Source organism: Schistocerca piceifrons, chromosome 4 (assembly GCF_021461385.2).
Source record: "Schistocerca piceifrons isolate TAMUIC-IGC-003096 chromosome 4, iqSchPice1.1, whole genome shotgun sequence".
NCBI lineage: Eukaryota > Metazoa > Arthropoda > Insecta > Orthoptera > Acrididae > Schistocerca > Schistocerca piceifrons.
Window position 1 is genome coordinate 307,264,810 of NC_060141.1, and position 24,975 is coordinate 307,289,784.

Consider the following 24,975-nt stretch of genomic DNA (forward strand, 5'->3'; position numbering starts at 1 on the left):
CTAACCCCTTTCATTAAAGAGGTGTTCAGTTTCAAAGAGTGTATACATTATTTTGGGACACCCTGTAGTTACTATCTCCTTTCAGTAGCACGCATCGGTCCAATTGGCTAAATATGAGAGTATTGTTTTCAACACTGCGACACCTTATTCCGTGGCAGGGAGGGCGCTGTTGACAAGGAAGCGTAACGTCACTTACCGCTGTGAATAAGGTAGGTGGAGATACCTTTGTAATTCGCAGAAACATTTGAGACCTACTTGTGTTTTGTGGTGGATTATCAAATCTATAACATTAATAGTTGTCTAGTGGTCGTTGCTTTGTCCACGGCTTCATGTAAAGCTCAAAGTGATTTTAAATGGTTGAAAAGCAAACAAAAACTTTCCATGACGATTTTTTGTTACCTTTTAGCAAAAACATGACGCAATTCTCCATTTCATCATCTCTCAACCAGTGTTGCTACCACATTACTTATTAGGATCTAACATCTGAAACTATTATTCCCGTTAATCTGCTAATAACTCGCCTAACTTACTAAAAGCTCTACACAACAGCCCACAACTTGACACCTTTAGCTAATGTGGTTTATTTATGGTGCCTTACGATGTCATTCTAAGCGTCTTATCAGTCCAATTATAATTTTTCCAATTGCACTGAAAGCTAATTTTCACCATGGTGCGTTACTCACAATATAAAGGAGGAGTTGAGTCACAGAGGTACAGTATGAATACACTGCTAAACTTCTAGCTTTCGGATAAAAAAGTCTTTACGACTGCTTTGATTTTATCATGGTTTGTCAGATCAAAATAGAATCTGAGGACCCCAGTTGTGTTTGCATTTAAATCATAATTATATTGATTGAAATGAGTTTACGCTTAAGACGTACCAAAATGTAACCCATTACAAAAATTTCAAAGTCAGAATTGAAAGTTGAGCACATGTATATTTTGAACGACTGCATTTGGTCAGAGATTAAAAACCTGATCTTGCATTTTCCCAGGTTGAAGTATCTGGTAAGCTACCGATGCATATACACTACTGGCCATTAAAATTGCTACACCAAGAAGAAATGCAGATGATAAACGGGTATTCATTGGACAGATATATTATACTAGAACTGACATGTAATTACATTTTTACGCAATTCGGGTTCATAGATCCTGAGAAATCAGTACCTAGAACAACCACCTCTGGCCGTAATAACGGCCTTGATACACCTGGGCATTGAGTCAAACAGAACTTGGATGGCGTGTACAGGTACAGCTGCCAATGCAGCTTCACACGATACCACAGTTCATCAGGAGTAGTGACTAGCGTATTGTGACGCTCCAGTTGCTCGGTCACCATTCACCAGACGTTTTCAGTTGGTGAGAGATCTGGCGAATGTATCCAGAAAGGCCCGTACAGGACCTCCAACATGCGGTCGTGCAATATCCTGCTGAAATGTAGGGTTTTGCAGGGATCGAATGAGGGGTAGAGCCACGGGTCGTAACACATCTGAAATGTAACGGCCACTGTTCAAAGTGCCGTCAACGCGAACAAGAGGTGACCGAGACGAGTAACCGATGGCACTCCATACCATCACGCCGGGTTATATGCCAGTATGGCGATGACGAATACAGGCTTCCAATGTGCGTTCACCGAGATGTTTCCGAACACGGATGCGACCATCATGATGCTGTAAACAGAACCTAGATTCATTCGAAAAAATGACGTTTTGCCATTCGTGCACCCAGGCTCGTCGTTGAGTTCACCATCGCAGGCGCTCCTGTCTGTGATGCAGCGTCAAGGGTAACCGCAGTCATGGTCTCCGAGCTGGTAGTCCATGCTGCTGCAAACGTCGTCGAACTGTTCGTGCAGATGGTTGTTGCCTTGCAAACGTCCCCATCTGTTGACTCAGGGATCGAGACGTGGCTGCACGATCCGTTACAGCCATGCGGATTAGATGCCTGTCATCTCGACTGCAAGTGATACGAGGCCGTTGGGATCCAGCACGGCGTTCCGTATTACCCTCCTGAACCCACCGATTCCATATTCTGCTAACAGTCATTGGATCTCAACCAACGCGAGCAGCAATGTTGCGATACGATAAACCACAATCGCGATAGGCTACAATCCGACCTTTATCAAAGTCGGAAACGTGATGGTACGCATTTCTCCTCCTTACACGAGGCATCGCAACAACGTTTCACCAGGCAACGCCGGTCAACTGCTGTTTGTGTATGAGAAATCGGTTGGGAAACTTTCCTCATGTCAGCACTTTGTAGGTGTCGCCACCGACACCAGCATTGTGTGAATGCTCTGAAAAGCTAATCATTGCACATCACAGCATCTTCTTCCTGTCGGTTAAATTTATGTCTGTAGCACGTCACCTTCGTGGTGTAGGAATTTTAATGGCCAGTAGTGTATATATCGACCGTTCAACTAATATCAATTAAAACATTGTTTCCTGGATGAAACAAATTACTGGTATCAATGTGATCCAAACTCGTACATCTACCATCATATCTCAGATATTCCAAAACGCTTTTCAAAGATATAGTCGAACAGCAGGTTGAAGACCGCTCTCGTATTAGGGGTTGCGTGGTCAGTTAATGGAAAATATCCGGCACAAAAAGTGTTACGTCTTTACGAAAAAAAGACGTTTCTGGCTTCCAATAAAAGTGATAAAACGTGCTCCTTACCAGGCTGTGAAGGCCCAAGAGTTGTCTGACGGCCACCGTGTCATCTCTTGCCTGGTGTAATCAGGCGGATTTGGTCAGAACACCCCCATCCCGTCCTGGCAATTTTGCAGACTTCCCAGATTGGTTCAAATGACTATGAGCACTATGGGACTTAACATCTGAGGTCATCAGTCCCCTAGAACTTAGAACTACTTAAACCTAACTAACCTTAGGACATCACACACATCCATGCCCAAGGCAGGATTCAAACCTGCGACCGTAGCGGTCGCGCGGTTCCAGACTGAAGCGCATAGACCCGCTCGGTCACACTTCCCAGACCGTGGAGCCCCTACTGCTCGGTCAAGCAACTCCTCAGTCGGCATCACGAGGTTGAGTGCACCCCGTACCAGTCCAGTGTTGCTACCCCATTACTTATTAGGATCGAACAACTGAAGCTATTATTCCCGTAAATATGCTAGTAACTGCTAAAGCCTGGCAGTACCGGGAATCGAACCCGAGACCTCCGCAGGCAGCCATCTTTGCTCACCGTCACGCTGCAGATAATTTCTAAAACAGAAACCAAACACGAAAACTTGAGTTACACAAGAAACCTTTGATAAAGTAAATGTACGTAAAATAATCGACACCTAAAGAGACAGAGTCAAGCAATTATTTGTACTGACCTAAACTGTCTACTACACCACAACCAACTTTTATTAAGCGAAAATCTGGGCTACAATGAACTAGGGGTCTTCTTTCTGAAGCACTCGGTTAGGTGCAGACAGAGGGCTCGAACCCATTTTTGATTTACGTAACAGTGGATAATTCAGAACAATTTTGTTGCACACTGACAGTTTCTAAAAACAGTTCATCATGTCTATTCCCTTCTTGACACTCCTAAATGCGAGGTTACTGGCAAGAGGTACCTTAGAATATCCTATCGAACACTGGTGAATCCGGTAACATTTGTTATTGGATATACACTCCTGGAAATTGAAATAAGAACACCGTGAATTCATTGTCCCAGGAAGGGGAAACTTTATTGACACATTCCTGGGGTCAGATACATCACATGATCACACTGACAGAACCACAGGCACATAGACACAGGCAACAGAGCATGCACAATGTCGGCACTAGTACAGTGTATATCCACTTTTCGCAGCAATGCAGGCTGCTATTCTCCCATGGAGACGATCGTAGAGATGCTGGATGTAGTCCTATGGAACGGCTTGCCATGCCATTTCCACCTGGCGCCTCAGTTGGACCAGCGTTCGTGCTGGACATGCAGACTGCGTGAGACGACGCTTCATCCAGTCCCAAACATGCTCAATGGGGGACAGATCCGGAGATCTTGCTGGCCAGGGTAGTTGACTTACACCTTCTAGAGCACGTTGGGTGGCACGGGATACATGCGGACGTGCATTGTCCTGTTGGAACAGCAAGTTCCCTTGCCGGTCTAGGAATGGTAGAACGATGGGTTCGATGACGGTTTGGATGTACCGTGCACTATTCAGTGTCCCCTCGACGATCACCAGTGGTGTACGGCCAGTGTAGGAGATCGCTCCCCACACCATGATGCCGGGTGTTGGCACTGTGTGCCTCGGTCGTATGCAGTCCTGATTGTGGCGCTCACCTGCACGGCGCCAAACACGCATACGACCATCATTGGCACCAAGGCAGAAGCGACTCTCGTCGCTGAAGACGACACGTCTCCATTCGTCCCTCCATTCACGCCTGTCGCGACACCACTGGAGGCAGGCTGCACGATGTTGGGGCGTGAGCGGAAGACGGCCTAACGGTGTGCGGGACCGTAGCCCAGCTTCATGGAGACGGTTGCAAATCGTCCTCGCCGATACCCCAGGAGCAACAGTGTCCCTAATTTGCTGGGAAGTGGCGGTGCGGTCCCCTACGGCACTGCGTAGGATCCTACGGTCTTGGCGTGCATCCGTGCGTCGCTGCGGTCCGGTCCCAGGTCGACGGGCACGTGCACCTTCCGCCGACCACTGGCGACAACATCGATGTACTGTGGAGACCTCACGCCCCACGTGTTGAGTAATTCGGCGGTACGTCCACCCGGCCTCCCGCATGCCCACTATACGCCCTCGCTCAAAGTCCGTCAACTGCACATACGGTTCACGTCCACGCTGTCGCGGCATGCTACCAGTGTTAAAGATTGCGATGGAGCTCCGTATGCCACGGCAAACTGGCTGACACTGACGGCGGCAGCGCACAAATGCTGCGCAGCTAGCGCCATTCGACGGCCATCTTGTGAATGACTTCCTTCAGGATAACGACATCGCTCGATTTGAATGGCCAGCATGTTCTCCAGACATTAACCCTATTGAACATGCCTGGGATAGATTGAAAAGGGCTTTTTATGGGCGACGTGACCCTCCAACCACTCTGAGGGATCTACGCTGAATGGCCCTTGAGGAGTGGGACAATCTGGACCAACAGTGCCTTGATGAACTTTTGGATAGTATGCCACGATGAATACAGGTATGCATCAATGCAAGAAGACGTGGTACTGGGTATTAGAGGTACCGGTGGTCTTGCTGTATGGCGGTACAACATGCAATGTGTGGTTTTCATGAGCAATAAAAAGGGCAGAAATGATGTTAATGTTGGTCTCTATTCACATTTTCTGTACAGGTTCAGGAACTCTCGGAACCGATGTGGTGCAAAACTTTTTTTGATATGTGTATAAGGTGTACTTGAAGTGTAATGTCTAAGGAGACTTCGCCGACAGAAGTATGACTATATATTCAGCCTAATAATTTTGACACTGTACTGCAAACCGCTAGAGGATGTCGAGATCTTCTCACAGTCTTTTAGAATCTTAGCTCCTCTTATTTACCGACTTTTATAGATAAAAAGAACTTTCAACTGAAATCGCGAAATATCAGCCACAGATATGTGTTCCAACAATATTCACAGGCAAAAAAAGGACGGAAGGAAAGACCACGAGTTCACTACAGACGGTCATTTTCACAGGCGCCCTCGTAATACTCACCTAGCCTCGGAATTCTTTTAAAGTCTGCTGTTCTCAAGTACTTTATTTCTGCTAAGGTCACTTTTTAACATACAAACCACATTTTGAAAATAAGATGGGAAAATCATGTTCATTTGAATACGGTTCCGCTGTTTAATAGCTCCTTAACCCTTGTGGCGCTGTACCCCTCTTTAGACATTAACAGACGTCGTACCTAACACCGAGGTGACGAAAACTTTCACTCAGTTACGTATAATAATTCAGCTTGACCGTTTCAGACATCTTTTACTGAGTGGACACCACAACTAATTTGAATCACTTCTATGAATTGGTTAAATTAACTTTGTGCAAGCTCGGAAGCAGAGAGAGAGAGAGAGAGAGAGAGAGAGAGAGAGACAAAAATACTGTCATTCGCATAATATCAGTTCCGTGGCTTTTCATAAAGTGACATCTGGGGCACAGTCTAATACATACAGTCACGAAAATTGTTGCCGGTCGACAGCTGCAGCGACACTAGCGCTTCAAGCGATGAAAAAAGCAGACGGCCACATGCTTCGCAAGGGAAATTTTTGTTTATAATTATTTTATACTCACTTAACGAAATAGTTGATATATTTTTGCGTTCCGAGCGATAGTAAAATACCAAGAAACATGAATTATTGTGAAATACACATAAAAACAGCCAAATCAAACTGATTCAGCGACATAAACTAGTTTTATTAATAAGGAAATACTTCCGAATATTTGGGTATTTACAGGTTACTCCGCTGAAAGGAAGAGTATATAAACATGTATTTCCTGCATCAGAAGCATATATTTTATTATCTGTTGTCATTATCGTAGGCACTTTCCTTCACACTTAATGTTTTATGGGGTCTAAGGATTCGCCCGTTAGTATGCTTCACTCGACTTCCTAATACACGAATATATTTGTGAATGTAATTACAAGCTACAAATTACACATTTTTGCTTGAAGATTCTTTCCGTTTGTAGCTCAGGTGTAAGAACAATTGTGGAATTGGTTTCTTCTGCGTTGGGAGACAGTTTTATTGCTTTTGACGATTTATATCATTATGTCTGAGTGGTTTTCCCTCAAGTTACAGGTGTGGAGCCTTACTTGGTAAAATAATGTAGGTATTAGATTCCATATAGGTTTCGTACGTCCCACAACAACTGATTTGAATGAAAGTGCGCCGGCCGTTCTGGCCGAGCGGTTCTAGGCGCTTCAGTCCGGAGCCGCGCTGTTACTACGGTCGCAGGTTCGCATCCTGCCTCGGGCATGGATGTGTGTGTTGTCCTCAGGTTAGTTAGGTTTAAGTTCAAAAAAATAACTCTGAGCACTATGGGACTCAACTTCTGAGGTCATTAGTCCCCTAGAACTTAGAACTAGTTAAACCTAACTAACCTAAGCACATCACACACATCCATGCCCGAGGCAGGATTCGAACCTGCGACCGTAGCGGGCTCGTGGTTCCGGACCACAGCGCCTAGAACCGCACGGCCACATCAGCCGGCTAGGTTTAAGTAGTTCTAAGTCCAGGGGACTGATGACCTCAGATGTTAAGTCCCATAGTGCTCAGAGCCATTTGAACCATTTTGAATGAAAGCGCAGCGAGCAAAATTCTGCTGTATTGGGTAGTTATACGACGTCTTTCTGTAAAAATTCAGGTCTTCTGGTGTTTACTAGCATTTTCTTGTTATTAAAGGAAACAATATTGTTCAGAAATATCTGTACGTTACGGCAGACTCGTAAATAAAATGACCTATAACACACCGTTTCGTACCTCCTTCGGAAATTAAAGCATGACAAATATGGTGTCCTTTTTAGTTATTGTCGATTTTATGGCACTACATACACTCCCCATTGTATAATCTACGTTACAAATCAATATCAACGTTAGTATTCACACTCATCCGATATCGTATTCAGAAGTGTTGCCTGTCGGCCGCTTAGAGCGCTGCTATCTGTTTGGGTAATAAAAATATTAGACTATGATCCCGATTATCTCTGCTATTGTCCATTAAAATCGATGTATGATGCACTTCAAACTTCAGTAATTCTAGCATTCTCAACAAAACTCAATCATGAAAAAGAGCAGTCTTCTCCTGAGGAGATCAGATGCACTTAAAATTCAGTTAAGAAATCTTTGTGGATAATTAAACAATTTTTCACTTCCATCGATGCGCTCTATTTGAACAACACTGATAGTCAAAGTTTTGCTACGTATCCTGAAATAATTTATTTTATGTAAATGAAAGGCCGGTAACACAAGCCGACAAGATCTTCCACCGCACGATGGCTTTAGCCAGATGAACAATAGCAGACAGTCCTCTGCTTAGCGCCAAAAATGTTGCCGTCGTCGTGTTACTGCATTCTCCCACGACATGAAACAGATACAAAACAATCCATTCAAACACACAGTTTCAGTTTGAGAAACACACAAATGACATTGACAATAATGTTCCTAAATATCGAATTTAATGTTCATAGAATACATATAACACATGATTACCTGTAAACTGAGCGGCAGGAGAGAAAGTGTAACTGTCTTGCTGTTGGTTGCACTACACGCCCACACTCGAGTACACCCTCCTGTACTCGATATTTTGTTGTGTGCATTGAGCCGAAGCGTTGCTTTCAACCGACTTGGATAATGGAGAGTTACTGCTCCTAAAACAGCGCCCCACGCACTGTGCAATCAAGCGAAAAGGACGCTGCAGGCTGCTGATCAAACAACAGAGCGCCAAGTACGTCAACATTGCGCGTCTGTTCCCTTTATCACGGTAACAAAACATGCACCTGGAGCCACACGATCGTGTCCGTGAACTGGATATAAAGAAGACAGCCAGCAGCTAAGGAAGACACAGTCCCTCTGTAGACAAGTGCGAGCCATATGAAAACCATGGCACGCTTTGTAACGTTGTTCATCGCCACTCTCATTGCTATTTCACAGGTAAGGACGCTGGACGATCTGATGTAGACCAAATAACTGTGTTCCTATGTTTTACGGGATATGTGTGAGGTTGCTTTCAATTCTTATCCCATCAGGCTTCTGGTAGCAAAGATATAATCTTCGAAGAAGAGTTTGTAACGCTTGTTAGGATTTTTCTGTCACAACTTCTTGTTCCGATTTCGCCTGTGTCAAAAACGCCCGTTTCCTCCGCGGTTTAGAGTCCATCTTAAACTGTCAAATTGAAGATCGTAGGAAGGCACTGGCCCACTGTACCAAATACGTCCATGCCTGGTGCAGCACACTGGTGTTAAAATCTTCAGGCTGGGATAGCTTTTCCGCGTCTTAATCTTTTTATGATTCCTTTTGTACACAGCCTTGAAATATAACCCCTACTAGAACTGTAGCAGTGCACGGAGCTTCATGGTATCTTAGGATGACATCGAGACTTGGCCAAGTTGAATAACAACATACCGTTCAGGTGAATCTAAAAAAAAAGCAAAAAAAAATAGAAAGTAAAAGATGCAGATCAATAAATATCGCAGGACAAACACATGACAGTAGTTGTGTTAACTAACATTGATTTGTAATTCTATCAGAAACGTACACTGATGAACGAAAACATTTTGACTACCGGCTTAATAGCTTGTTTGTTCGACTTTGGAACGAAATACGTCACTGATTCTGCTTATCAGGTATCCGACTATTGTTGGTAGATTTGTGGTGGTGTGTGGCATTAGATGCCTACACATAGGTCATGAAATTTCATCTACATCTACATTTATACTCCGCAAGCCACCCAACGGTGTGTGGCGGAGGGCACTTCACGTGCCAGATCCCTTTCCTGTTCCAGTCGCGTATGGTTCGCGGGAAGAACGACTGCCGGAAAGCCTCCGTGCGCACTCGAATCTCTCTTATTTTACATTCGTGATCTGCTCGGGAGTTATAAGTAGGGGTAAGCAATATATTCGATACCTCATCCACAGACGCACCCTCTCGAAACCTGGACAGCAAACTACACCGCGATACAGAGCGCCTCTCTCGCAGAGTCTGCCACTTGAGTTTGCTAAACATCTCCGTAACGCTATCACGCTTATCAAATAACCCTGTGACGAAACGCGCCGCTCTTCTTTGGATCTTCTCTATCTCCTCTGTCAACCCGACCTGGTACAGATCCCACAGTGATGAGCAGTACTCACGTATAGGTCGAACGAGTGTTTTGTAAGCCACCTCCTTTGTTTACGGACTTCATTTTCTAGGGACTCTCCCAATGAATCTCAACCAGGCACCCGCCTTACCAACAACTTTTATTTGATCATTCCACTTCAAATCGTTCCGTACGCATACTCCCAGATATTTTACAGAAGTAACTGCTACCAATGTTTGTTCCGCTATCATATAATCATACAATAAAGGATCCTTCTTTCAATGTATTCGCAATACATCACATTTGTCTATGTTAAGGGTCAGTTGCCACTCCCTGAACCAAGTGTCTATACGCTGCACATCTTCCTGCATTTTGCTGCTATTTTCTAATGCTGCAACTTCTCTGTATCCTACAGCATCATCCGCGAAAAGCCGCATGGAACTTCCGACACTATATGCTAGGTCATTTATATATATTGTGGAAAGCAATGGACCTATAACACTACCCTGTGGCATGCCAGAGGTTACTTTAACGTCTGTAGAGGTCTCTCCATTGAGAATAACATGCTGCGTTCCGTTTGCTAAAAACTCTTCAATCCAGCCAAATTTGCGTAAATAACGAACCGCTGATTTGCGTACGTGCTGATATCGCCAGATAGCGACACAAATCGGTTTCGTAGGACTTACATCAGGCGAATTTGGTCGTCGAGACATCAACATGAGTTCACTATAACACTTCTCAAACCGTTGTAGCACGGTTCTGGCTCCGAGACATGGACAGTTATAGGTCTACTGCTGAAAGATGACATCGCCATCCGGTTCTAGGCGCTACAGTCTGGAACCGTGCGACCGTTACGGTCGCAGGTTCGAATCCTGCCTCGGGCATGTATGTGTGTGATGTCCTTAGGTTAGTTAGGTTCAAGTGGTTCTAAGTTCTAGGGGACTAATGACATCAGAAGTTAATACCCATAGTGCTCAGAGCCATTTGAACATCGCCATCGGCAAAGTATCAAGTATGAACGGATGCAAGTAGTTCACAGCTGTCAGGGTGTCTTCGATTGTTACCACAGATCACATACAAGCGCACAAGAGAATGTCCCCCACAGTATAATTTTGCTCCCACTAGCTTGTGTGTGTGACGCGCTGAACGTTTCGAGGCGCCGTTCACCTCGATGATGGCATTTGCGGAGACGACCATCAAAGTAGTGTAGCAAAAATGTGATTCAACCTAAGAGCTGGACTTTTCCACTGATCAACGTTGGGAACCTGATGGTCTCGTGCCAACTGAAATCGTAATTGAAGATGTCGTTGGGTCAACACGTGAGCACGCAGATCTGGTTGGCTGCAGAGTTCCACGTTCAACAATGCACGACGAACGACGTGCTCGGCAATACTTGTGCGTGCACCAGCATTGTACTCTTTTTGGCATACATGACAGATCACCATCTATCCCACTTTACAGAGCAGACAAGTCTCTGAACCCCACATTCTGTTAATAGCCGTGGACGTCCAACAATTTAGCGTCTAGTGGTAGTTTCACTATGCTTCTACCTCTTTCCGTAGATTTTCACGATAGTAGCACGTGGACATTCGACTGGCTTCGCTGTTTTCGAGATACTCGTTCACAGGCTCTTCATAATAATAATAATAATTATTATTATTATTATTATTATTATTATTATAGCTTCACTAGGGAGACCCCCCAACCGTGTTTGCTCCGCTTGCATACATCTGTTACCGCGTCACGTACCCAAAACGTCACCAGGCATCATTTAAAGTCGCGGTGGGCAGTGGTCGTAATGTTTTGGCTGATATGTGAACATATTGCACACAGTTGCGACTATATTACTTTTGCCCAAAACTTAGCCACTTCCAAATCATTTTCTTCTCCTTGCTGAATTCCATCTTCAGTGCAGGAAGCTGAACACAGTCGACATTGAAGAAGATGATGAACAGTAGCAAAATTGATTATATTTGAGCTAGACTTATTTCAGTAGTTGTGAGACAGTATAGTGGGAAAGGAACGAATTTTACTTTTAAATTCATACGGCTTGTATACAGCATATGATAGTAATCAGATAAAAAACATACGTATAAGTTATTTTGGACAACAACTCCATTAGATAGTACAGCACACTGTAGCTGGAGTGCAGACTTTCAGTCGTGTTTCATGACGAATGTAATCTTGAGAGAGAATGTTTCAAAAATAGTGTTCCATAGACCAAACCAGACGAGGACTCTATTATCGCAGACATGGTGGTGGACATACCTGGTGATAGTACTGGTCAGATTTCTTGAAAATGACTTTGGGCACTGCAAGGAGTATGTTCATGGAAAATGTTTCTGGAAAAACGTATACCTATGGCGTTGTAAAAAAGGTAACAGAACAGTCCGGATATCCTTCTGAAATTATTCTGCAGTGGCTAGTATTCTAGATGTACACGGGAACTGCAAGCTATTGTTCCTCATGATGCATGAAGTCAGTGCTGTGTGTCACTGATTCACACATTCCAGTAGTTACTGCTAAATTCACAAACGACTGTTACAGACTCCAAGGTAAAAACTTCCGCCATGGTTAACTAATCCCATTTATTCTCCCGTTCCATTTTTCGCTGCACCATCGAGGGGTAAGTGACAAGGTGTATGAGGAAGTCTAGTGAATGGCGCACTTACTTGTTTCCCAGCTTCCAGCAAACCTTGGTGGTTCTCGCTGACGTTCTACATACAGCATTAGTCCCAATTTGTCGCTGGTCGCCGTGCAGTGGATGCTCTTCTGAAGCGGTTGTCTAGGCGATGTAGAGAGTCTATGTGGCGGACCTTAGGACAGGGAAACAAATCTTTGCGTCAGACTATGACATTCCTGGAGAGCCGTCTAACACCGTCAGGACAGTTCACGTTTGTAAATAAATCTTGATGATAAAAGTACGATGAACGAGCCAGTCGAAGGGACATGACAAGGTTTATCATTCAACAGAGCTGATAGATTTTGCTAACTTAACCATTGCTCGAAAATTGAATGGTTTTATAAAGCAGCATTCATGGCAAGTGTGTGTTTTTTTTCAGTGTGGAAACATAGGGCATTGTATCACATCAACAAATGTAGCTAACAAATAATTTGGTTTGTGAGGCGAGGAACCTGAGCTTCTATATTTTTTTCGGAGGATCTATCCTACCTCCCACAGCCTGAATAAATGGTATGACGTTGCTGAAATTCAATCAGTTACAAGTTAATTACACAAATTGTGCTAATTGTCACCGCCCTCGCATGTTCACGATGTCCACTAACACAGTATGAAGCTCGTAACAGTACACAAATTACTCAGTAAATAAAACGCTGATGTCATCGACTCAGCGTTTTAGTGCTCTATGATAATATGTTTCTGATCGTTTCTTTAGAAAAGATCGTTCTCATTTTTTAAGTCAATGCAATCAAAAGATACGGCAGTTTACGTCACATTTTGTATTCCCAAACTCAGTCATCAGAACCTAAAGGGTTGACAGTCATGAAATTTACCAAGAAGCAGTATTTCCTACTACACCCAGAGGAAAAAATCCGAAAGTTCTGAATTTGTAATTATATCTCACTAAATATGTTTTTCATATCACGCCGTCCGTCCGTCTGCCCATCCGGCTGTTAAGACCTCTTTTTACCGGCAACGGGTAGACGTATAAAGTTGAAAGTTATGACACTATCTTAGGTCTATGCTTTCTTTTCGGTACAATAAACAATGCAGCCAAAAGTTGTGGCAATTTATGTCAAATTTCTACACTCGAAAACTCACCCATTAAAATATGTAGCTATTAAAGAAAAAGAAGAAAAGGAAGTTTTTAATCCGTAATTATGTCACACGAGAAAATATGTCCTTTGACATTTGTTATTCGACTTCAGACTTGAAATTAAAACATTCCCGGAAGTCTTGGAATCCCTGGGACCGATAACTTTTTACACTACTGGTCATTAAAACTGCTACACCACGAAGATGACTTGATAAAAACGCGAAACTTAACCGACAGGAAGAAGATGCTGTGATATGCAAATGATTAGCTTTTCAGACCATTCACACAAGGTTGGCGCCGGTGGCGACACCTACAACGTGCTGACATGAGGAAAGTTTCCAACCGATTTCTCAAACACAAACAGCAGTTTATCGGCGTTGCCTGGTGAAACTTTGTTGTTATGCCTCGTGACAGGAGGAGAAATGTGTACCATCACGTTTCCGACTTTGATAAAGGTCGGATTGTGGCCTATTGCGATTGCGGTTTATCGTATCGCGACATTTCTGCTCACGTTGGTCGAGATCCAATGACTGTTAGCAGAATATGGAATAGGTGGGTTCAGGGGGGTAATACGGAACGCCGTGCTGGATCCCAACGGCCTCGTATCACTAGCAGTCGAGATGACAGGCATCTTATCCGCATGGCTGTAAAGGATAGTGCAACCACGTCTCGATCCCTGAGTCAACAGATAGGGACGTTTGCAAGACAACAACCATCTGTACGAACAGTTCGATGACGTTTGCAGCAGTAGGCCCTATCAGCTCGGAGACCATGGCTGCAGTTACCCTTGACGCTGCATCACAGACAGGAGCCTGCGATGGTGTACTCCACGACGAACCTGGGTGCGCGAATGGCAAAACGTCATTTTTTCGGATGAATCCAGGTTCTGTTTACAGCATCATAATGGTCACATCCGAATTTGGCGACATCGCGGTGAACGCACATTGGAAGCGTGTATTCGTCATCGCCATACAGCCGTATCAACTGGCGTGATGGTATGGGGTGCCGTTGGTTACCTCTCTCTGTCACCTCTTGTTCGCATTGACGGCACTTTGAACAGTGGACGTTACATTTCAGATGTGTTACGACCCGTGGCTCTACCCTTCATTCGATCCCTGCAAAACCCTACATTTCAGCAGCATAATACACGCCCGCATGTTGCAGGTCCTGTACAGGCCTTTCTGGATACAGAAAATGTTCGACTGCTGCCCTGGCCAGCACATTCTCCAGATGTCTCACCAATTGATAACGTCTGGTCAATGGTGGCCGAGCAACTGACTCGTCACAAAACGCCGGTCGCTACTCTTGGTGAACTGTGGTATCGCTTTGAAGCTGCATGGGCAGCTTTACCTGTTCACGCCATCCAAGCTCTGTTTGACTAAATGCCCAGGTGTATCAAGGCCGTCATTACGGCCAGAGGTGGTTGTTCTGGGTACTGATATCTCAGGATCTATGCATCCAAATTGTGTGAAAATGTAATCACATGTCAGTTCTAGTATAATATATTTGTCTAATGAATACCTGTTGATCATCTGCATTTCTTCTTGGTGTAGCAATTTTCATGGCCAGTAGTGTAGTATTGATGTCGATAGCACGCAAAAATCGTTCAGAGCCTCTATTTCTGGAGTGGATGAAATGTCTGCATACATAATTGAGCTTCAGTGTGCAGTCCTACTCGCACCTAGCCAATTTTATGTGTGTGCGTGAACATGTTGAGACACACATGTGACATCTCTCCTGTGAAAATCGTGAAAATAGTGAAAAGTGATGCAACGTAACTAATAAATGGAGAAAGAAGCTTTTAAATTAGGATTATGCAGTGCATGGATAGTACTTTTTTCTGGTTTGATGCCCCCCCCCCCCCCCCCCCCCCCAGGAATTCCTTTCCTGTACCAACCTCGTCTTCTCAGAGTAGCACTTGCCACCAACGTCCTCAATTATTGGCTGGATGTTTTCCAACCTCTGGTTTTCTCTACAATTTTTGCCGTCTGCAATCCTCTGTTATCACTGAAATTATCCCTAATGTCCTAACAGATATCCTATCATCTTCTCCCTTCTTCTTCTCAGTGTTCGCCATATATTGCTTTCCTCCATGATTCTGCGCAGACCTTCCCCTCCTCACTCCTTACCTTACCAGTCCAACAAATTTTTAACATTCTTCTGTAGCACCACATCTGAAATTCTTCGATTCCCTTCTGTTCCAGTTTTGTAACAGTCCACATTTCTGTACCATTCAACCTGCTGTGCTCCAAACGTACATTCTCAGAACGGCCAGGAATGCCCTTTTTGGCAGTGCTAGTCTGCTTCTGATGTCCTCCTTGCTCCGTCTGTCATTGGTTATTTTGCTGCCTAGGTGACAGAATTCCTTGACTTCACCTGCTTCGTGACCATCAATGCTGATGTTGAGTTTCTCGCTGTTCTCATATACGCCACTTCTCATTACTTTCGTCTTTCTTCGATTTACTCCCAATCCATATTCTGTACCCACTAGAGTGTTCATTCCATTCAGAAGATCCTGTAATGCTTCTTCCCTTTCACCGAGGATGGCAATGTCATTAGCGAATCGTATCATTGAAACCCTTTCACCTACAGTTTTATTTCCACTCTTGGACCTTTCTTTTATTTCCATCATTGCTTCTCCGATCACTAGATCTAACAGTAGGGGCGAAAGACTATCCCTGTCAATTACAACCTTTTTAATCCGAACACCTCGATTCTGGTCTTCCTTTTTGGCTCTTGTATATGTCGTACATTACTCGTCTCACCCTACAGCTTACTCCCTAGTCTCCTAAGAATTACGAACATCTTGCACGATGTTACATTGTCGAACGCTTTTTCCAGTTCGACAGCTCTCATGAGCGTGTCTTTATTTTTCTTCAGTCTTGCTTCTGTTATCAACTGCACCGTCAGAACTGCCTCTCTGGTGCCTTTACATTTCATAAAGTCAAAGTGATCGTCATCTAATAGATCCTCAATTTTCTTTTCCATTCTCTTGTATATTATCTTCGTCAGAAACTTCGATGCATGAGTTGTTGAGCTGATTGTGCGGTAATTCTTGCACTTGTCAGGGCTTTGCAGTCTTCGGAATTGTGTGGATGATACTTTTGCGAAAGTAGGATCGTATATCGACAGACTCATATAATTTTACACAGCAACATGAGCAGTCGTTTTGTTGACACTTCCCCAAATGATTTTAGAAATTTTGATGGAATGTTATCTATCCCTTCTGCCATATTTGACGTTAGGTCTTGCAGAGATCTTATAAATTCTGTTCTAATACTGGTTCCCCTATCTCTTCCCTATCGACATCTGCCTCTTCTTCAGTCACATCGGGCAAATTTTCTCCCTCGTGGAATTCCTTAATGTAGCCTTTCTACCTAGCTCTGTCCTCTGCATTGCACTCATAATGTTACCACCCTTGCTTTTAATTTCACTGAAGGTTGTTTTGACTTTTTTGTTGCTGACTCTGTCGTTCCGACAGTCTACCAGGAATTCGAATTGGCTATCTTCCGGTAGAGTGTGTTGCACTATCAAATATGAACGACCTCTACTACAAAGACGGTTACTCGAGTAAACGAAAATACAGTTTTATAAAATAAAAAATTAAGAAATTAAAATGCTAACAATTGAAATGTGGCCAATATAATATAGTGCTGAGAAATTTTCTTTGCTTCCTCAGGCTGCTCCTCGGCCGCAGAGCGGAACCACTGAGAACCAGAAGGCGAATAGCGGCTCTGCCTCTTCGTCCCCTGGAAACGTGCCCAACTCAGCATCAAACACCGACTCCTCGGGAGCGACAGACCCTATAGCTATAATAATTCCTCGTGAATACGCCAACAACTTGTTAGCTTCCGCCATCATCAGCGGACTCACCGGCAGTAGTAACAGTGCCAACAACCCACTTGCAAACAACCAACTTGCCAACAACCCACTCGCTGCCCTGATCTCCGTCATCCCGAACACCATCAACGCTGAGAGGGATCGCTTTTCGTCGGCCGTCGAAAATCTCGTCAAGGGTAATGTTGACCCCATCGCCGATTCAATAGAGAGTGCCGCGACGACTGGTGGCAGGGTCTTGTCCAATGGCCTTAGGGTATTCAGCGCTTGGCCAACATTCTTCGGGCACGTGATAGGCTGACGGAAGAATTTCACAGATCAATTTCACCTGCCAAAGTTCAATGTTTTACTCTCGAATAGTTCTTAAATAAATACATCGTGCAATGTAATGCACCTATAACTCGTAGTCTTAAGACAGAGACGAAACTAATACGCTATCAGCATTTGTACATAGTATGTAAATAATGTGGTTTCAAAATACTAACAAAATTTTTCTACTTTCCAAGTTGTATTTTACCATAATAGTAATATTTTTTACCACACAGATTACAAAAGCATAACTAATTCCGAAGCTTCACCGGTAAGTGTTTACCATCCCTTCTACAAATCATTCAAACCAGTTGTTAAACATGTATTCCATATCTCAAGAATGCAACTACTACTCAAATTAACCCAAAGATTTCAACCAACATTTTCTCCTCCTTTAATCCGAATTTTGTTTCAAAACGTTCGACCGTACAGTTATTCATTGTTTTCTAACATTAAATAAGTACTAACTATAGCAACATTTTTTTTCTAACTCGAGCTTCCATGCGCACATTGTCGTGGCTTCGAGTTGTTTGAACAACAATGCCTCCTTGTCTTGGTCGCTATGGTCTCTTAAACCCATTGATTCCCATCCTTTACAAAGACCTTGGCTGCATACAGTGGAACAAGTCGGTTGTTTTGAGAAACTGCGCAGAGAAGTTACAATAAAATCTCGTCAATAAGATATTTCAAGTACATTCATTGTAATTTTTTTATTCAGGTAAGTCACTATTTTCAAGTTTTTATAGAGTAACGAAATTTTTAAAATCATAAATTCTGTCCAAAATTTCTTCTTAAAAATACATCAGTGGGTACTTTATACTGTTTACCTGCGCACTGAGTGCCTGGGTTAGCACTAACTTACCACTGTTTACTCGGTGGGCGCGTTTACAAAATATTAATCTGAAACTTCGCAAAAATACAAATTTAAAATGTGCATATTGTTTCAGTTTATGATACTAAGATCTGTATTACCAGTTTTTTCAGTAATTGCGGGTACAAACCTCAAAAAATATATGATTCAGCACAATATAAAACTAATTTTACTGCCGCCAGTTTAAAGGGTGGTCCTTAACATTTTTGCCATCACACTGCCACCTAAATTCACTTAAACTATAATAAGAAACACAGCATTGTTATTTACTTGAATAATTATTTGCAGTTTACCTGATTAGCACCAACTTCTGTAGCGCATTTGCGTCAGGGCCATATTCAGAGTAATCCACGAATTCCTATACATCACCACTGAAAAGTATGTTCTTGGCATGAACACCGCATGCGTAACTAATACTGGCAACCATGTTTTCGGCACTCATCACTGTTTACATGTACGCAGTTTCCGTTAGTGAGAATCTGAAATTACAGATATGGCTGGTATTTCTCGGTTCATTGTGTAACCACTGACTAATACGAATAAATAAAAGCAATTCCTCTGTTTCTCATCGACTGTCTCTTATCACTGTTTATAGCCGAGGTATATATATATATATATATATATATATATATATATATATATATTACTTTTGTATGTGTGTGTGTGTTCGGGCGAGGGAAGAAATTACGTACTATTAATAAGTTAGCTGCTAACTTCACCTGAGCAATCACCACTTCAAGTGCGAACAATCAACGGTCCAAATAATACCTCGGAAAAACATATATAACTTTAGCGGTATCCAGGTTGATCAAACACAAAAGGGTACTAAAATTAATTACGGGCAACCAACACTTACCAATTATAAACGAGTATCTTTGAATAATAATGAGCACGCTAAGAGTCATGGAGTAAATATTTAAACAATGAAGCATATGAGTAACTCAAAACAAAGACGCACGATACACTTCGCAATAACACTGTTTTGCCCTATGTCGTTAGAACCGAACTTACGTGTCTCCTGCTTAATAAAGCAAAATGCTGCCCTTTCTAACGACTTAACCTGTGTGTGTTATCAAATTATTGCAAATATTTACTTCAAAACGTATGAGCATGATCATTACACTCCGAACATCAAATTCTGACTTATTTAATTAGCGTTTGGAAAGAATTCTCACTTTTTTACTGTCCCGTATCCCACTCTGTAAAAAGCGAACCCTGATATGATCACTTTTTTGTTCGTTTGTCTGTCTGTCCCACTGTTAAAAACCATTTTTCTCAGGAATGGGTAGACGTACGATGTTGAAATAAAATGTAACATCGTCTATGGCTCCATGGCGGTATAATAAATGTTAGCTTCTAAGGCAATGTAATCAAAAGATATGGCCATTTATGTCACATATGTCGATACTCGCAAACCCCACTCATCAAAATCTGTAGGGTACTTCCCGTTGGACTAGAATCACGAAATTTGGCAGTACAAGTAAAGAGAAAAAATCCGAAATTGCTAATCTGTGATTATATTACACGAAAGAAAAATTGTCGTTTGTTATCCGACTTTAAGCTTAAAATGGAAACATTCACGAAAGACTTTGAATCCCTGGGAGCGACGACTTGACACTATTAACGTCGATGACCGGCAAAAATTGTGGAGAGCCTCGATTTCCAGAATAGATGAACTGTCTGTATACATACTTAAATTTGTGCGCAACCTTCAGCGCAAGAGTCCTGTTCACATATTGACAACTTTTCTTTTTTTTTTAATTTCACCCTCGCTGTTGTTGGCCATTCAGAAAATTGTTAAAAATGGCCTGTTATTTGAGAGCAGCATAATTTTCTTGACAGTAAGTATATAATATTTTTTTCTTAAATGTCCCACCTTAGTTTTCTGATATAGTGAGTAAATGTATTTAATTTGTCAAACGGTGTTCCATTTGGTTCAAATGACACTTTCATACATAAATAGTGTATATTGACAGTTGACGTTTCAAAATATTTTCATAAGAACGATTTTTGATGAGTCATAAGAGCTTTCTCATATTTCAATAATTTTTTAGTTGAAGTAGAAAATATTGGAAAACTTGTCACTCGCACTTAGGTTCTTACATTATAACCGAAAGTCTACTACTTATCTATTTGTCTCGAGCATGTTAGATTATCGCAAGCTAATAAATCTTTTAATTCTGTAATACCTTCAGCAAAATAGCTGTAAATATTTCCACCAGGTGGCAATAAAATAGACTTCCACAAGGGCATCGACGTCTTTCCATTCTCATTATAGTTGTGACACTGGTTACTGTGCGGTACTGCGAAACGCATGATGAAAAATTAACGCCCCAGCCCGCTGCTTAGTCTGCTATAGGTTCTGAGCAGTGTTTCGTTGCCTACGGCAATGCTGGACTAGCACAAAGTTTTTACAAGAATATGTACACCTGGGAACCAAGGGAAACAATACTGGCTATTCCTTAGACTTACAGGCGAAATCGAACGCACTTCGCAGATTGATGAGAGTCACCGACTAATTGGAAGGAAGTAACTTCATCAGCCAATGGACCACCCCCCGAACAGTGGGACAGAATATATTAATAATGGCGTTTCGGATACACAGAAAAGGTGCACAGAAAAAGGGATACCGAACAGTTACAAAGAAGTGCACGTACGTGAAGAGGGCTCAAAATTCTACTCGTCACTGATCTGCTTATTCTTCCGTCACACAGTCACCTGAGATGGCTGTAAGCCTCTTCAACGCATTAATGATCTTCCAGGTATCACTGCAGCTATACAGCAGCAGATATGCTGGCATCTGCTGTGGGCATCCACGGGGGCGAGAAGCTTGTTGGGGGGGCGCCCACTGGCATGTTTGCTACTCAGTACGCCTTCGCATCCAACGCTGTAGCTCCCATACAAGGGGACACACTCGCTTAAAACGGCAGCCAATGACTTCACTCACGTCCAAATATCGATCAACATTTTTAATATAATGTATTCAGCGTGATCCATTGATAGTGACCAGGCCCAATATCTCACGAAATAAGCATCAAACGAAATAACTACAAAGAACGAAACTCGTCTAGTTTGAAGGGGGAAACCAGATGACGCTATGGTTGGCCCGTTAGATGGTTTACCATAGGTCAAATGGCTATCAACTGCGTTTTTTTAATGGGAACCCTCTATTTGTATTACATATTTGTGCAGTCCGTAAGTAAATATGAATGTTTTAGTTGGACTACTTTTTTCGATTTGTGACAGATGGCGCTGTAATAGTCACAAACTTATAAATACGTGGCATCAAGTAACATTCCGCCACTACGGACGGTATCTGCTTCGTGATACATTACCCGTGTTAAAATGGACCGTTTACCAATTGCGGAAAAGGTCGATATCGTGTTGACGTATGGCTATTGTGATCAAAATGGCCAACGGGCGTGTGCTATGTATGCTGCTGTACGATATCATCCAAGTGTCCTTACCGTTCGCGGGATAGTTACGATATTTAAGGAAACAGGAAGTGTTCAGCCACATGTGAAACGTCAACCACGACCTGCAACAAAAGATGATGCCAAAGTAGATGCTGTAGCTGCTGTCGCGGCTAATCCTCACATCAGTAGCAGACAAATTGCGCGAGAATCGGGAATCTCGAAAACGTCGATGTTGAGAATGCTACATCAACATCGATTTTTTGCACTCGTTCTGTTTAGCGACGAAGTGTCATTCATCAACAGCGGTAACGTAAACCGGCATAATATGCACTATTGGGCAGCGGAAAATCCACGATGGCTGAGACAAGTGGAACATCATTATGGGAGGAAGAATAACTGGCCCCCATTTTATCGATGTCAGTCTAAATGGTGCAATGTATGCTGATTTCCTACGTATTGTTCTACCGATGTCACTACAAAATGTTTCACTGCATGACAGAATGGCGATGTACTTCCAACATAATGGATGTCCGGCACATAGCTCGCGTGCGGTTGAAGCGGTATTGAATAGCATATTTCATGACAGGTAGATTGGTCGTCGAAGCACCATACCATGGTCCGCACGTTCACCGGATCTGACGCCCCGGATTTCTTTCTGTGGGGAAAGATGGATATTTGCTGTCGTGATCCACCGACAACGTCTGACAACATATGTCAGCGCATTGTCAATGAATGTGCGAACATTACGGAAGGCGAACTACTCGCTGTTGAGAGGAATGTCGTTACACCTATTGCCAAATGCATTGAGGTTGACGGACATCATTTTGAGCATTTATTGCATTAATGTGGTATTTACAGGTAACCACGCTGTAACAGCGTGCGTTCTCAGAAATGATAAATTCGCAAATGTACGTGCATCACATTAGAACAACCGAAATAAAATGTTCAAACGTACCTACGTTCTGTATTTTAGATTAAAAAACCTACCTGTTACCAACTGTTCGTCTAAAATTGTGAGCCATATGTTTGTGACTATTACAGCGCCATCTATCACAAAGCGAAAAAAGTGGTCCAACTAAAACATTCATATTTATTTACGTACTACACGAATATGTAATAAAAAATGGGGGTTCCTATTTTAAAAAAACGCAGTTGATATCCGTTTGACCTATGGCAGCGCCATCTAGCGGGCTGACCATAGCGCCGTCTGGTTTCCCCCTTCAAGCTAGATGAGTGTCGTTCTTTGTAGTTTTTTCGTTTGATGCTTATTTCGTGAGATATTAGGCCCGGTCACGATCAATGGACCACCCTGTGTATTGCCACATGCAGCTGCAGTCAGGGGCCCATACTGAATAATTAAGGTATGATTACTAAAATGGATTTTCTGGAGCCTCAAGCACCTATGATGTTTATATGCAGACTGGAGCGAAGAATGAAAATTTGAATCGAGGCCAGGATTCAAACCTGGGTCCTCTGCTCACCAGGCAGATGCACTAACCACTACGACAGCCCGGCACAGAGGCTCTGCACAACCGCACGGACTACACTAGCACACCTCCGTCCTTGCGGTGGTATTCCACTACAGTGAGACGAAAATCAAGCAACATACTGAAGACAAGAATGGCATTGACCACACCTATATACAATGTGGCAGCGCTAGTGTACATATACGCTGTAATACATTCTGCAACAGTTGAAGTGCAATTATGCAATGAACCTTATAAAATCATATAAAATGATTAACAAAAGACCAAGTGTTAAGCAAACAGACATACAAAAATAACATCATTACTACGTACAGGAAGATGAACGAAGGAAGGTAAACTGTTCAGAATTTGTTATTAGTTTATGATGGCGCCTTAGGCCACTGGAACAGTGGCAACCTTTGGAACTGTTCAGTATCCTGGAGACGAGGCCGGCCGCTGGACGCGCGTCAGCGGGGAACACGAGTTTGTGCGCTGCAACCGGGCTTCGGTAGCAGCGAGTGGACGCCGCTCACCGGAAGGCGTGTGAGGGGCCCCAGCGCGTGTTTCCATGTTGACTTTATTTGTGCAACTGTGCCTATAGCTTACCTAGGTGCTAACTAAAACCTAGTGTGTGGGAGCTAATAAACCCTGTAGGCGTTTTAACAAGTCAACGTGGGATTACACATTAACATTAAGTAGCAGGGCGTGGCTATAACAAGAGGACATTGTCAGAAAGTAAAAAATCTATGTTACCCAAAACCCGTTAGCACACGCTGGATAGAAACAATAAAATAAAATAGCTTTAAAAGCTGTGAGCAAACCAGCTCCGAATGTGTAATCAGATACAAAGAGAGTTGGACGTGAAGTAGGTCACCGTAAATGATTTTACAGAGAAGCTATAGAATCAAATGCTGTACATTTAAGCTATACAAAGTTTGCTTGTGCAGCTGACGACTGCCTCTTGATATCTTTTGAAATGGTCTGAAGCGGTTGAATTACAGATATGAACAAAATCATAAAATTTATTGTAAAAGATTTCATGCAGTGTTTTTACCGTCTGAGCAATTACGATGGACCACAAAATTTCCAACAAGGTAATGAGGACATAAGTATGTAGATTTACGTCACTTACACGTCTCGTTCTTCAGGTAATTACATTATTTTCAGGCATTTACTTTATTTACAATGAAATTGATAATCACTTTTCGTGTGGTAATGGCCACAAGTCACTGTATCTATCTTACCAAGACTTACTAAAAGTTTATCGTCCTAGAATGAATGGTAGGAGTCGAGGTACTGGCGGAATTAAAGCTGTGAGGACGGGCGTGAGCCGTGCTTGGGTAGCTCAGTTGAATTGCCGGCACGTAGCTCAGCGTGTTCGGTCACAGGGTTAGCTGCCCTCTGTAATAAAAAAAACTGAGTTAATGGATCAACAACGAACAGAAACGGGTGTCTTTCGACGTCCGCCGAGAGCAGATACAACGAACGAAAACGAACAAAATGAGATTTAAAAAAAAAAGAGAGAGAGAGAGAGAGCCGATCAATTTAA

The 24,975-nt window shown here is 42.9% G+C and overlaps 1 protein-coding gene across 1 annotated transcript; it reads left to right on the top strand.

Annotated features, from left to right (window-relative positions):
* Positions 1–8,469: 8,469 nt before the first annotated feature.
* Positions 8,470–17,869, top strand: LOC124795156. The gene is made up of 2 exons (XM_047259043.1): positions 8,470–8,607; positions 17,207–17,869. The coding sequence occupies exons 1-2, from the start codon at positions 8,548–8,550 to the stop codon at positions 17,663–17,665; spliced, it is 519 nt and encodes a 172-aa protein (XP_047114999.1). The 5' UTR covers positions 8,470–8,547; the 3' UTR covers positions 17,666–17,869.
* Positions 17,870–24,975: the final 7,106 nt, after the last annotated feature.